This window comes from Mastigoproctus giganteus, chromosome 11 (genome assembly GCF_048544385.1).
Source record: "Mastigoproctus giganteus isolate SK-2022 chromosome 11, ASM4854438v1, whole genome shotgun sequence".
NCBI lineage: Eukaryota > Metazoa > Arthropoda > Arachnida > Uropygi > Thelyphonidae > Mastigoproctus > Mastigoproctus giganteus.
In genome coordinates, this window is record NC_143585.1 from 158157659 (window position 1) to 158174013 (window position 16355).

The following is a 16355-nucleotide window of genomic DNA, read 5'->3' on the forward strand; positions in this document are numbered from 1 at the left end:
CTGAGGAGCAATATCCCAATTTGTCTGAAACATAAAATATTGAACCAATATATACTCCCCACCATGACTTATGGAAGTGAAACTTGGGCACTCACCAAAAGAATGGAAGAGAAGCTGAGAACTACACAGCGAAGAATGGAATGAATTATATTGGGAATCAGACTGTTAGATAAGAAGAGAAATACATGGATTAGGCAGCAAACTCCAGTAAGGGACATTCTTATCAAAACTAAAGAATTAAAATGGTCTTGGGCAGGACACATAGCTTGAAGACATGATGACAGATGAACTAAGAAAATAATAGAATGGTACCCAAGAGGAGCTAGAAGAAAACCTGGTAGACAACAACGGAGATGGGCAGATGAAATTCATGAGTTTGTGGATAATAAATGGATGGCCATTGCACAAAACAGAAGGAACTGGAAAGTTGCTGGAGAGGCCTTCAGCCTGCAGTGGATAGAAAATGGCTAATGTGATGATGATGACATCTCAGTCAAATCACCTCGCAGGTGCCTAGTGTCCAGATGCTGCAACTTGCAGGAGTTAAGCCTCTTGGAAAGAGCACCCCTTTGTTATTCTCACCAATCTTGTTGCCCATCTCTGTATTCCTTCTAGCAACTCAACATCCTTCCTAAAATGAGGCCTCCAGACCAGTACACAGTACTCAAGGTGTATACTGACCATTGCTTTATGGAAAATTCCTATATATCATTGACAAAACTCTATGACCTGCTCCTCCCCTTATTCCTCTCACCAATCTTGTTGCCCTTCTTTGTACTTGTTCTAGCAACTCTACATCTTTCCTAAAATGACGCCTCAAGACCTGTACACAGTATTCAAGGTGTGGCCTTATACTAAGGAATAATTTTGCTAGCGGAGACAAGGTCCTCCTTGTCTCTGCTAGCAAAATTCCTGTATATCATTGACAAAACTACATGACCTGCTCTGGCAGCCCATCTGCACTTCTCAGAGAACTTCATATCTGACTGCACAATTATCCCTAGATATTTTTCATTCTCCACCTCCCTGAATGCAGTACCACACAGTATGTTTCTCTTGGGTTACTGCATACCCATATATAGTACTTTGCATATGTCAATGTTAAACTTCAGTTACCTCTTATGAGCCCATCTGCTTAACTTTTATAGATCCTGTTGCAATAGCATATTATCATTAACAATCCCGCCAACCGTTTTCATTAACAACCCCGCCAACCATTGTATCATCTGCAAATTTGGATATTAAGCCTGATATACCTTCATCGATATCATTGATAAATACACAAAAAAAACAATGGGCCCAGCACCAGACAATGGGGGACTCCACTAATAACATTAGTCCACGTAGAGCAGTGTTCATTTATTACTACTCTCTGCTATCACCCACTCAACCATCTCTTTATCCGTTGTAGCAACTTACCTTTAATGCTATACTGCTCCAATTTGCACTGCAGTCTTCCATGTGTAACAGTATCAAAAGCTTTCCTGAAATCCAAGTATATGATATCAAAATTATTCTTTGCATCCAATTCCTTTGTGACCACATTGTAGTATCCAATCAAATTTGTCAGACAAGACTTTCCCTTAACAAACCCATGCTGTGTCTGAACTATTACTGCAGTCTTGTGTAGGTGATCCTGCCTTACTTCTTTAACCATTGACTCCATTATTTTCCCAGGAACAGAAATTAAAACTAGCAGGTCTATAATTATTTGTCACTCTTTGAACCCCCTTTGTGAATTGTGGGTACATTTGCACATCTCCATTCCATGGGGTCTTCCCCTGAATCTAAGGATGCTCTCATAATTATGGCTAATTGTTTTCTTACTTCCCTCGCTGCCTCCGTCAGTATAACGATAGATTCTATCTGCCCCAGGTGCCTTTATGTTTAGCTTCAACAATTTCCCCTCCACTTTGCTTTGTTATTACAAAATCATTTAGCTCCCTGTTAGAGTTTAGTGAACTTGTTCTCCCCTTTCTTACAGAATTCCTCATGTGTGAATGTAGATGCAAAATACTCATTCAATTTGTCAGCTGTCTGAGCAGGATCAATAGTCGAACCACCAATGTCACATGGAGCAATCCGATTCATTCGCTTCCTTCTAAAGTTTACATAACTAAAGAAGTCTTAGTTGTTTTTCTTTGTATCCTTTGCCACAGATTTCTCATAATCGGCCTTTGCTTGCCTAATCTCCTTTGTGAAATTGGTTACAGACTATCTTATATTTGCCTTAGGCTTTTGTGTCATCTGATAATTTATATGCATCCCATGCATTTTTCTTCTCTACCATGATCCTCATTAGTTAATTTGACATCCATTTAGGTGTAAATCTTGAACAGTATTTCTTAGTTGGTATGAAAAGCCTAGTAACTTCCTTGAAGCCTTCCCATTTAGAATTCTCTGTTTTTTTACATCAGTTGATCTCACTGTATAGAATTTAAAAATAGGCTGAGACCACTATAGTTACCTTTACTAAAACAAAAACCTTTCCCTTGATGGTAGTTACATCTTTAAATAAATCCCACATCAGTACACTGTGATCACTGTCACCTAGAATGTACAAATAATCTGCTGATAATCAGATCAAGAGTATTTCTCCTTCTGGTTGCTCCTCGAACATGTTGCTGTAGAAAACGATCCTGCAATAAATCCACAAAAGTCATGCTTAGTGGAAAAAGATATTTTGCTAAGTGGAAAAACTAGCTTTGACAGTAACTAGATCCAAACAGAAGGACCTTGTCATTTGTTGGGGCTAAGTATATTAGCCAGGTGTTGCTATTTTTTAAAATCATTAAGTGTATTTAATAGTGTAACAAATAGTGTAGATCCATGTAACAAATATAGCATGTTTGTTACATGGATATCAGTTGCTTCCCATAAAACTGCATTTAATGGCACTGAAGAATCAAGATTGCAAAGTCAGATGAATACAAATTGTGTTGTGTACATTGTTATGTGTTGGTTTATTGTTTTTGTTCATCTGGCCATTTGGTTACTGGGAGGTGTTATTACCAAGAGAGGCACTTCCCAGCCTCCTTCCATGGCTTGAGGAGCTGGTGGTACAGGCTGAGGATGTTATTCTGCACCTGATGTAGTATAAATGGACATTTAAGTGGCCAAAGTAGTTGCATTCACCAGTAGATGTAGTCTGTGCTGTTGAAGGATGTGCTGTTTGAATAAATGTATTTTAATGTACATTCCAGCATGAATAGGCCTGTAGTCCTACCAGGCAGGGTTCAGTCACTTACATTTCATAATTTAATAGCAGATTATGATCACCATCAGCTATGGAAAGCTTCACTCTGTACCTGATATAAAAAAGTTTGCTGATAAAATAATGTCCGCTTGTACTACCTCAGGTGGAGAATTCCATCCTCAGCCTATATCTCTTTCCATAGGCATTCATGCTCTCACTACAGCCTCTCAGCTTTGCTGTACCATGTTGCATCTACTGTCCCGACCCAGATCCTCATGCCATGGACGGATTCTGGGAGGTGCCTTCCCAGATTCCATGGTGATTGTGCGTCCCAATAACTAAGTGGCCGGATGAACAATACAAACAACACACCAACATATACCACGCAGTACCCAACAAAATTCTCATTAAACTTTGCTTCTTTGCAAAACTAGAGCCATAATTTGCTATATTTCTTACCCCATATGATTATTTTTGCATTGTAAACTTTAAAACAGATTGCTATCCAACATGAATTTTTATATTTATTATCCATGGCATAAAAATAATATATATATTACTAGTTTATAAAGGTTGTTATTAGTGTGCTGTTATTGATATACTGCACAAAGTAACTTAAATAATTTTTTTATATAATATTGACTTTCTTCTAGGTTATCTTTTCGAACATTAGTAAGACAGTATGGATGTGACATTGCATTTACCCCAATGATTGTGTCAAAATCATTCACCTGCTCATTGAAGGCTCGAAATGTAGAGTTTGTAACCAGTTTCTGTAAGTTGAGCCTTTTTCCTGTGCAAGATTTATTTCTTCTTTTGTGGAACCATTATTTGCAGAAAAGTAAGAGTGGACTTGTACAGAGTGAAGGGAGAAAAATAACAGGCAGTGCAAGGCCTCTCACTTCTCTTCCCACTTTTTTGTTTTTCACACTGCTATAGGATTAGCCACATGGTAAAGGAAGCCTTAATAATTTTAAGGCTTCCTTTACCTTCTTAATAATCCTAATAATCCTAAGCTTTTGCTGCACTAGCTGAACACGTGCACACACAGCACACACAGACAGACAGATACCTGAAGTGTATCTCTCCTTGCTAAAGTTCTGAACTGACCTTAGAATTTCCCTAAGTTGTTTGCCATAGATTCTCATGGAGGCAAGTTATTCCAGTAATCAGTAGTCCCTGGCTTAAACAAAAAATCTTCTTACAATCCAGCCTGTATTTCATCTCCTGCAGTTTGAATTTATGGCTCTAGCTTTACATTTATAACTATAAAAATTTGACCCTTCTAAAATAGCAGGGTCAAATTTTCCATACTAAAAGGTCCTCTACTGTGGGGAGGAAGAATCAGGGATCCTTATAGCTGGTTTCATATGGTTATTAAAGGTAATGAAGCTGTGCAGTAATCTAGCTGCGCCCACAATATATGGCCTTTGCCTCTTGTGTAAGCTAACACATTCAAAGTGTTTCTTGTGTAGTTGCCTTGTTTTGTCAGTTTTACCAAGTGCATTGTTTGTCTTTAGTAAAATAATAAGAGGAGTTTACCTCAATATAGTACGTAGAACACTTCCGTATGATACCCTCCAGAAATTAAAACGGAAAAAACGAAAAAATCGACAACTTACCAGTACATTAGAGTAAAATATATATAATTAATCAATTTAACACAATTCAAATCAATTTAAAACAATTAAAAATCAAATTAACGCAATTAAAAGAATCTAACGAAAATATTCCAAACGATTTTCTTTCCTGAAGCTGACAACGCTTTTCGACCGTATGTTGTGATCACAGGAATGAAAATTACCGAATCGGGTTAAACCTGATACTTAAATAGAGATTATTTGTCTTCGTGCATGCGCATAAAGGTCCACACATCGGAGATCAAATATGGCCGCCGAACATTAACAGAATTCTCGTGTAATTTAATTTCAACAGTTTCTGCAATTAATATTTGCATATAATTACGTTGAACGTTAAGTATTTTGGGCTCGTTAAATAAAGTATGTTTTTCGTTAATGGCATGAAAGGCTAATTCTGACGCTGCTGAACGAGAAGCACGAACTGAGGCTTCATGTTGATTTACACGAATATTAAGAGAAAATCGGGTCGAACCTTGGTAACACAAATCGCTTGAAATAACTGGGAGTAAAGTGGAGGAGAAACTGTTGAAGATAAACACAAGAAAGGCACCCGGGGTGGATGGGATCTATCCAGTTATATTAAAGGAGGCAGCAAAGGAAGTAAGCAAACCCTTAGCCATAATTATGAGAGCTTCCTTGGACTCAGGGGAGGTACCCATAGACTGGAAATGTGCAAATGTGACCCCAATTCACAAAGGAGAATCAAAGGCTGACACAAGTAATTATAGACCTGTGAGCTTACCTTCTGTTCCAGGAAAATTAATGGAGGCACTGGTTAAAGGAGCACTGCAGGATCATTTAGACAAGACTTCAGTTATAGCTCAGACACAGCATGGTTTTGTTAAGGGGAAGTCTTGCCTGACCAACTTGATTGGATACTATGATGCAGTCACAAAAGAACTGGATGCAGGGAATAACTTTGATATTATATACTTGGATCTTAGAAAGGCTTTTGATACTGTTGCACATGGAAGACTGCTACACAAATTGGAGCAGTGTGACATTGGAGGCAAATTGCTGCTATGGATAAAGGGGTGGTTGAGGGGGAGAAGACAGAGAGTGGTAATCAATGGGCACTGCTCATCGTGGACTGATGTTATTAGTGGAGTCCCTCAGGGCTCAGTATTGGGTCCATTATTGTTTTCTGTATTTATAAATGATATTGATGATGGTATATCGGGCTTAATGTCCAAGTTTGCAGACGATACAAAGGTTGGCAGGGTTGTTAAGGACACTACTGACACTATGCTGCTGCAACAGGATCTGGAAAGGTTGAGCAGATGGGCTGAGAGATGGCAAATGAAGTTTAACATTGACAAATGTAAAGTACTACACATGGGAAACAGCAACCCCAGAGCAACGTATCAACTCTGTGGTACTACACTGACAGTGGTAGAGAATGAAAGGGACTTGGGGGTGGTTGTGCAGGCAGATATGAAGTTCTCTGAGCAGTGCAGACGGGTGCAAGAGTAGCTCATGGAGTATTGTCAATGATATACAGGAACTTTTCCAGCAGGGATAAGGAGGTGATTATTCCATTTTATAAGGCGATGGTCAGGCCACACCTAGAGTACTGTATACAGGTCTGGAGGCCTCATTTCAAGAAGGATGTAGAGCTGCTGGAACGAGTACAGAGAAGGGCAACAAGATTAGTGAATGGAACAAAGGGGTGCTCTTACGAAGAAAGGCTTAAGTTTTGCAAATTACAATGTCTGGAGACTAGGCACCAGCGAGGTGATCTGATAGAGGTGTATAAAGCCTTGAATGGTTTAAGCATGCTCAATGCTGATGGGATTCTTCCTCTAGCTCAGAAAAATCACCTGAGAGGGCATAAATTCAAATTGAGGAAAGACAGATGTAGGATAGACGTGCGGAAATTTGCCTTTAGCCAGCGGGTGGTTGGTTGGTGGAACAGACTTCCATCCCTTGTGGTGGAGGTTGATAGCCTAAATAAGTTTAAGGCTCAGCTGGAAGGTATTTTGAACAAACAGAGGGGTGAAGTGGAAGTGGGTTTTTTTTTTTTTTTTTTTGGCTGATGCTGCATAAGCTTGCTTTCTTGCATCAAATGCCTCTGCTAATGCTAATGCAATCACCGCAAGATATGTTGTATACCAGATCATTAATTTGTGTTGCGAACGCTGAAAGAACCAAGCGATTGTTCAGTGTAGTGTGTAACTTCCGTATTGGCCTAGCTACAATTTTAAATTCGGTATCTTTAAAGAATCTGTTAAGCTGTTTGTGCCACTGTTCAACATATGGGACAGAAATAAAGTATTTTTTGATATTACTATTGTTGATTGGTGTAGTATTTTTGTATCCTATCCTTAGCTTGTACCCTAATTCGGTTTATTGTGGTAATGGAATAACCCCTGTTTAAGAATCTGCTAGTTAATATTTGTATTTCTGAGTCCAAAGCAGATTCCGTCGTTGAATATTTATAGGCATTAAGAAATTGATTAAAGATAATCGATCTTTTGTAGGTGAATGGGTGATAGCTATTATAATGTAGAAGCATACCGGTGTTTGTAGGTTTTCGATAGATGCTAAATTGTATTTTATTCGAGTCCCGGGTAAGCGTGAAATTTAGAAAGTTTAATGACTTTGTATCCGTATCCTCCCTTTCCAATGTAAATTTGAGCCTAGAATGAATATTATGAATGAATTTACCACCTCAAAAACTGCCTAAAAAACAATGCGTAATTAATATTGAATTTGGAGTTCGTAATGCTCCACAAAAAGATGTATTTATTCAACAAGTTAACCAAGTAGTGAATAACATAAAAGAAACGCGACTTCCTAAATTGAATACACACGACAGTTCAGCTTTACGAGAACTTCGGGGAAATAAGGACATTATTATACAGAGGGCAGATAAAGGAGATACAGTGGTGATACTAGATAAACATGATTATATTAATAAGTTAGATTCAGTTGTGTCAGATACCTCCACTTATCGTGAAGTAGACCCGGCACTGTTTACCAATTTGGTCAATCAATACAATAAAACGTTAACCACATATCGAAAAAACGACTACATTACTATGGTTCAGTTAAAGGAATTGAAGTCCAGAACATACAATATTCCTGCACTTTTCGGTCAGGTAAAATTACACAAGACTGGGTTTCCTATTTGACCTATTGTTTCCTACAGGAACTCGGCATTTTCATCCTTAGCCACACATGTATATAACATTATAAAATCCTTTAGACAGGTAATACAATTTGGGATTAAGAACTACGATACATTATTTAATAAGCTTAAAGACTGTAGACCCGGCGACAATGACAATTTATTCTCACTAGATGTTACCTCATTATATACGAATGTAAACGTTGAATACACATTAGATATTATTTGGGATATGTTAAATAAAAACTCGACACCGATTAATTATACGAAGCTACCTATTAAGGAAATTTTTCACTTAATTAAACTGTTAGTTGAAGCTAACTACATCACCTTTCGAGACAAGGTATACAAACAAATTTTTGGATTACCAATAGGTTTGAGCCTGAGTGGCTTAATGTCAGAGATCTATCTCTAAACGATTGAACAGATACATTTGACACCTTTTCGAACCCGTATCACATACTATGGGAGATATTTAGATGATGTTCTAGTTATTACCGATAGTAATACTATCCAAGACATCTTACATTCGTTTAATAATATTCATTCTAGACTCAAATTTACATTGGAAAGGGAGGATACGGATACAAAGTCATTAAACTTTCTAAATTTCACGCTTACCCGGGACTCGAATAAAATACAATTTAGCATCTATCGAAAACCTACAAACACCGGTATGCTTCTACATTATAATAGCTATCACCCATTCACCTACAAAAGATCGATTATCTTTAATCAATTTCTTAATGCCTATAAATATTCAACGACGGAATCTGCTTTGGACTCAGAAATACAAATATTAACTAGCAGATTCTTAAACAGGGGTTATTCCATTACCACAATAAACCGAATTAGGGTACAAGCTAAGGATAGGATACAAAAATACTACACCAATCAACAATAGTAATATCAAAAAATACTTTATTTCTGTCCCATATGTTGAACAGTGGCACAAACAGCTTAACAGATTCTTTAAAGATACCGAATTTAAAATTGTAGCTAGGCCAATACGGAAGTTAGACACCATACTGAACAATCGCTCGGTTCTCTCAGCGTTCGCAACACAAATTAATGATCTGGTATACAACATATCTTGCAGTGATTGCGATTCGTCTTACCAAAGTTCGACCCGATTTTCTCTTAATATTCGTGTAAATCAACATGAAGCCTCAGTTCGTGCTTCTCGTTCAGCAGCGTCAGAATTAGCCTTTCATGCCATTAACGAAAAACATACTTTTTTATTTAATGAGCCCAAAATACTTAACGTTCTACGTAATTATATGCAACTATTAATTGCAGAAACCATTGAAATTAAATTACACGAGAATTCTGTTAATGTTCGGCGGCCATATTTGATCTCCGATGCGTGGACCTTAACGTGCAAGCGCGAAGACAAATAATCTCTATTTAAGTATCAGGTTTAACCCGATTCAGTAATTTTCATTCCTGTGATCACGACATACGGTCGAAAAGCGTTGTCAGCTTCAGGAAGGAAAATCGTTTTGAATATTTTCGTTAGATTCTTTTAATTGCGTTAATTTGATTTTTAATTGTTTTAAATTGATTTGAATTGTGTTAAATTGATTATTTAATTATTTATATTTTACTCTAATGTACTGGTAAGTTGTCGATTTTTTTCGTTTTTTCCGTTTTAATTTCTGGAGGGTATCATACGGAAGTGTTCTACGTACTATATTGAGGTAAACTCCTCTTATTATTTTACTAATATTATTATCAACGTAGAACATATTGAGTAGTACAGCTCTGATTCATACTATCTAATTGTTTGTCTTTGGACATTTTGAAGAAGCTCTCTTCTATTAAGTTTGCTCTACTTGGACTCGCTGTTTCAAGTGTGGTTTTCTCACTATTGTCTAATACATGATGATTATAACCTTCCTATCTCTGAAAGAAAAGGTTTGATGTGACAGCATGAGCCCATGGTCATCACCTATCTACCTAATGTCTGTCTGGATTGTAAGTCCTAAATCTCTTCTTCTCTTTACTTCTTTAATTCAACTCCTCCTCCTAATGCATAAGTTATTTCCCAGCGTTACACCCTTGCATTTTATATTCACTGACACTGTACTTCTTCATCAGTGTCATTTTAAAGAAAAGTGGAAGCAATAGACCCAGCACCAATCCTTGGTGGATCGCTACTGTTAAAAAAAAAAAAAGTAAAGTGCAGCCATTATCAACCCACTGCAGGATGGAAGCCTCCTCAACAATTCATGCTGAGGGAAATGGACCATAATCTGCCACGCTGGTCCAGTGCGGGTTGGCAGGTCGACCGTATTCAGCAGTGAGGGGCTTGAATCCTGGTCTACTTAAAGAGCGTGTGCTACTGCACTCCCGCTCCTGCCCACTCGGCTACGGAGCTACTGTTAATGCTGGCCCAATCTGAAAAGTAACCATTAATTACAATCTTCTGCCTCCTCCCCTTCAGTTATACCACAGTCTATGTAAGAGTCTTGCTTTTAATACCAATATGTTTAAGCTTGTATAGTAACTTCTCCTGTGGAACAGAATTATGTATTTGTTAAATACAAATAATTTCTACAAATAATCTTCTGCCTCCTCCTCTTCGGTTATACCACAATCTGTGTAAGAGTCTTGCTTTTAATACCAATATGTTTCAGCTTATATAGTAACTTCTCCTGTGGAACAGAATTATGTATTTGTTAAATACAAATAATTTTTGAAACAGCTTCTAAAATAACACTTCTGTATTAACTTTTTCAGTGACCCATCAGGGGATACTAGTCTCTTCAGTGTGACTGTGACAGCATTTGGGCACATTCTCTTCACGAATGACTACAACGTGGACTGTTGTAACTGACAGTAACTGACATTATTTATAATCTGCATAACATAAGTTATATTTCCAATGAGAAGTTTTCTTCCAATATACTGCTTGGCTTGTTTCCTTCCGATCTACTCATTTAGATTCAGTGCATCTACTCATTTTCTCAACCTCCAACCCATGCACGGTACTAAGTATTGTAGGTTCTAATACCTCTTGTGTTTGGGGTTTTCATAAAAAAAAAAAATTGCTAATAGGGCTGTCTGATGATGGAACCAGTAAGTTCTGAAACCAGCCAAGTAGAGCCTTGAATTTTTAATGGTAGAAGATTTGCTTAATTGATGATATTATCTAATTTAAAATGATATTAGTTACTTTAGGTTGACTACATGGACAGTTGTAGCTTGCTTCTAAAGAGCACAAGTGTGAACAGCCACTGTATGATGGACAGCCTCTGATGGTTGACTGCAAAATTTAATGCAGAGAGCACTAATTTAGAGGCTGTTTCAAATATTGCAGAAATGACTTCCCCCCTCTTAGAATAATTTTCCTACATTATTTGAAAGTGACTCCTTCAAATTAGCTAACTGCTGCATTTCCTTAAAAATACCATTTCTCTCTTGATATCCTTGTATTGCACTCTTGATCATGGCATCCACTGAAGTCTGACTGTCTGATCTGTGATTACCCACTTGTGTCTTAGAACTGCCCTTGTGGATTAGTGGGTGCCTCCGTAGCCAGGTGGGCAGGAGCCGCAGTGCGTAGCACATGCTTCTTGATTAGACCAGGGTTCGAGCCCGTGACCACCAAATACGGAGGATGCGGAAAGGTCAGGGAATGACCACCGCATATCCCCGGAGCAGTATGGCCTTAATTGCTAATGCTCCTAAAAAAAAAAAAAAAAAAAATGTGGATTAGTAATTGTTGAAAATTTTCCAAGTAAATGGACTCCTGCTGAGTCCAGTGATTGCCCACATAATTAACCTTTATGGCTCTATGCAGTCTCTTGCCCTATCCCTCAAAATTGCTGGGTATATATATCCTCAATCCAGCAGCTTTAGATTTGAAAGTTTTCTAATAGATAGTACCCTGTAATGAAATTACAGGATACTATCTATTAGAAGGTTCATTATCAGGGTACTATCTATTAATATAATTATCACTAATTATATGCTGCCATAGTGACTCATGCAGTTTCTCCTCTTAGCAGAGGGTCTTTCATCTGTAAAGTTCAGTGTAAAATACCTGTTAAGTTTTTTGCGCCATTAAAACCCAAACCCAATCAATCAATCAACCTTTTAAGTTCATCAGCATTAGTTGGGTTTCTCTGAAAATTCCAATGAATTTAATGTATACATTACATAATGGTTTGATCTGATTTATTCTCCTATGTTTTTTGTATTTACTTAATGCAAAAACTCTCCTTTCCCATTCCTTTCCCTTGGTCCTTGAGGGCATTACAGACATCCTCTCAGATATGCCAAGCTGTGCTTGCCACTTGGTAGTCTAAAACATAGATGGAACTGATACTTGGGTGATCCTCCAGTAAAGTGGACCTAATTTCAGCAAAGTATGGTCAGCTGAAAACCAAATCATCTTCTTGCACCTTCATGATGGTGGGACTGTTAGTAACCCTGGGTGTAACCCTCATGTTGCAAGTCCTGAAATACATCACCTAGCACATTGTGAGTGACCACCTAGGTGCGAGCCAACGTAAGCAGGGTTGATGTGTTGTGCCCACACCACACTGATGAATTCCGCTCCTTTGTGTTCCTATTATTGCCTGGTAACAATACTGTAACAACTGGTGCAATACCAGCACTTTGCTTATTGGAGGCTTGAAGTGGAGGAACCCATGTTTAGTCTCCAGAGTAAATCCTCCATCTCTTCAGTCATGCAGTATGATTGATGTCTTTTGAGGTTATGATGGACACCATGGTGAGAACCAATCTTCCTTACATTTCGAGGGTATAGCTCTAAAATGGTATTTGCAGGGTGGCCACTAGTTAGTGCACTGGACCAAATTTATTGGTAACTCTCTAGGAGGCTTCTGGATCAGCTAGTGCATAATCTTTCTGCTTCTACTCTGCCAGATAGTGACTGGAGGGAGTTCGAGTAGTGTGTATACAGGGAGGCATTGTTGAGGTCACATTATGTCAAGGAGCTGGGTATATTCTTACCATGTGTATGCTATATCGAAAAATTTCATTATTTCATATACACTGTGAAAACTTATCTGCGAAAAGATCTAAACCTCCCAAACATTTCCACGTTAATTTCACAAATATATGATGTGGTCTCAGTTCTAATCTCAGTGATGTCCATTTCTACTTACAGTCTGCTAAATCCCATGTACTTTTTCTGACAGAATCTCAGTTATCGGTTGATTCAACCACTGCCCATCTCAGTTGTCCAAATTATTTGCTGTATGATTCCTTATGCTTCAAAGCTCTTGTGCATATGTCCGTTCTCATTTTCCCTGTCAGAGATTTAGTAATTTGGAATCTCCTCTTTTCAGTCTTCTCTAGCTTAAAATTTCTCTACCACATTTTGTCAATTCAGCTGTCGCCTCTCTCTGTCATTCTCCCAACTGCACTAATCACTTGGGAACTCTTTGACTTCCTTTCTTTGAAACTTAACTGTTTCCATTCCAACTTTCCAAACAGTGAGGTAAATTTGCTTGGTGATTTTAATGTTCACAACTCCAGCTGGCTTTCATTTTGTAGTCACTGACCCAGCTGGTCGAGATTCTGAGTCTTTTGGAATTACTAATGACCTCACACAGACTGTTCATTTACCTACCAGAATATCAGACAATCCTAACCATGCAGCCAACACACTTGATCGTTTTCTTGCAAACAACCCTTCTAAGTACACGGTCGAGGTGAGTGATCCTCTAGGCACCTCATATCACAACTTGGTGATGGTCTCATCTTTAATGGAACCTTTCTCTCATGGCCATTCCTGACCTCATGTTGCATGGCATTACAAGAATGAAAAATGGTCTGCGAGATGATCTGCAAGATTTCTTTTCTTCTTTCCTTGGTTGGATTACTGTTTCAAAACGTCTGTCACCATTTGCTCAGATCGTGTCAGTGAAATTATTCTAGCAGGGATTGAATCCTTTAATCCACACTCCACCTTAAAATCTTGACCTTTATCTAAACCTTGGTTTTTCAAAAAATGTGCTAATACTGTCCAAGAGAAGAATGTTGCATATCATAATTGGCTTGTTTCCAAATCTTCGGTATCATTTTCTGCCTACACCAAAGCTTGCAACAATTGTAAAGAAGTTATTAATCAGTCCAAACTAGATCTAGATTTAAAACAGGCTAAGAGTAGAAAACTTGTTTCTTGTCCAAATGGTAGCTGAGAATTCTTGTCTCCTGCCAAAGCTATTGGTAGCAACTTTTGCTCATCACTGTTCCCACCTTTGTTGAAACCAGATGGTTCTATTGCCACTTCAACCAAGGATAAAGCTGACCTGCTAGCATCCTATTTTTCTTCCAACTTGTGTATTAACGATATTGGTAAACTACCTCCCACCATTTCCAGTGCGCTCCATTTAAAGCCTCTAGTGGCCTTCTATCAAAAGGATATCAGAAGGATTTTAATGAATCTTCATGCTAAGAAAGCTTCGGGTCCTGTTGGTATTTCTCCACTTGACCTCAAAACCTATGCTCCTGAACTTACTCCTGTTCTGTGTCACTTTTTTTCACTTTCTTATTCCAAAGGTGTTTTTTCTTCTACTTGGAAATTTGCTCATATCCAGCCAGTTCCTAAAAAGGGTGACAAATCCCTCCTATCCGATTATCATCCCTTAATAGCATTTTTAATTTTTTTTTTTTTCATTTATTGAGTAAAGCGGCCCCTAGCCAAAAAAAAATCTGGCAGATCTGCCATCCCTTAATAATGTCATATCTACCTATCCCTTAATAGCAGCTCTAAGTACATATGACATTATTTAAAAAAGAAGAAAAAAAATGGCTGGTATAGCCAAGTGCTCAGGCAGGAGGGTACGTTAGTAATAGCCTTTTGAAAATGAAATGCACAAGGCATAATCCTTATGGGTTTTGATAAATAACTATATAATATCAGTGTATATACACCATAGTTTAACCCATAAATTTGAACTATGTAAGTAGTGTAAAAGGCATCGTTTTGATTGTATCTCATATTGTGGGTGCCTTCATGAGATAGCTGGTATTGCACTACTTAAATAAATAATGCTTCTCTAGTAGAGAAGACTACTGTTATTTATTTTCAGAGGATACCACCACCCAGACGATCTTTTCAAAGCTATTGGGCTTCATCATCAGTGGGGGGCAGGTACCCAGGTAATACAACAAGCCATCGCAGTTGCGAAATTATATCCACAATATGAGAGATGCCAAAAAGGTGTGGTAATAATGTATTTTGAAAATGAAATGCACCTTTTACACTACTTATGTAGTTCCAATTTATGGGTTAACTATGGTGTATATACACCGATATCATATAGTTAATTATCAAAACCCATGAGGATTATGCCTTGTGCATTTCGATTTCAAAATACATCATTACCACACCCTTTTGGCATCTCTCATATTGTGGATATAATTTCGCAACTGTGATGGCTTGTTGTATTACCTGGGTACCTGCCCGCCCACTGATGATGAAGCCCAATAGCTTCAAAACGATTGTCTAGGTGGTGGTATTCTCTGAAAATAAATAACAGTAGTCTTCTCTACTAGAGAAGCGTTATTTATTTGAAGTAGTGCAATACCAGCTGTCTTGTTGTGAAGACACCCACAATATGAGATACAATTAAAACTATGCCTTTTACACTATATGGGTTAACTATGGTGTGTATACACCGATGTCCCAGGGGTTCCCCCATCTCCGCTAGTAATAGCCATATAGTGCAAGGAAGCCATAGGCTTTTGCTGAGATTGCAGCTCATCTACTCTTCCTAAAGTAATGGAGAAATCGATTAACCACCAAATCTTAAACTATCTAGAAACTCTCCATCTGATCAACGATTGCCAGTAAGGATTCTGTCAGTGTCGATCCACTGGTGATATTCTGGCTTATGTTAACTATATATGGACAGCTACAATAGAAAAGTTTGGTGGTGAAACTCAAGCAATTGCTCTTGACATTTCAAAGGCTTTTGATCGTGTTTGGCATAAAGGTCTTCTAAATAAGCTTCCATCTTGTAGTTTGCCAACTGTTTTTTGTAATTGGGCATCCAATTTTCTGTCTGGCTGCTTACTGCGGTTGATGGTAGATGGTTGGCTGTCTGTCTGATTTCTCCACTAATGCTGGCATTCCCAAAGTTTCAGTTCTCTCTCCCACTCTTTTCCTCTCATATATTAATGACCTTCTATTGACCAGAAACCCTATCCATAGTTTTGCTGTGAAAGCACATTGCATTCAACCTTCCAGTTTGAGAAACCTTGTCCTGCTCAAACAGCTTCAACTGCTTGAATATCCATTACCAATCCCTTAAATGCTGATCTCCAGGTAATTCTCCACTAAGGAAAAGATAACTTAGTTTATTTCAATCCTTCTAAAACTCAGTTCTGTCTTATATCTCTCAAAAAA

At 38.0% G+C, this 16355-nt stretch overlaps 1 protein-coding gene across 1 annotated transcript in view; it reads left to right on the forward strand.

Annotated features, from left to right (window-relative positions):
- The window catches only part of LOC150078532 (tRNA-dihydrouridine(20a/20b) synthase [NAD(P)+]-like), a 199809-nt gene that overhangs the window by 31089 nt on the left and 152365 nt on the right, over positions 1–16355 (forward strand). The window contains exon 2 of the mRNA XM_090384600.1: positions 3850–3971. Within this exon, the coding sequence (XP_090240726.1) occupies positions 3850–3971 (122 nt within the window). The remainder of the gene's footprint in view (positions 1–3849; positions 3972–16355) is intronic.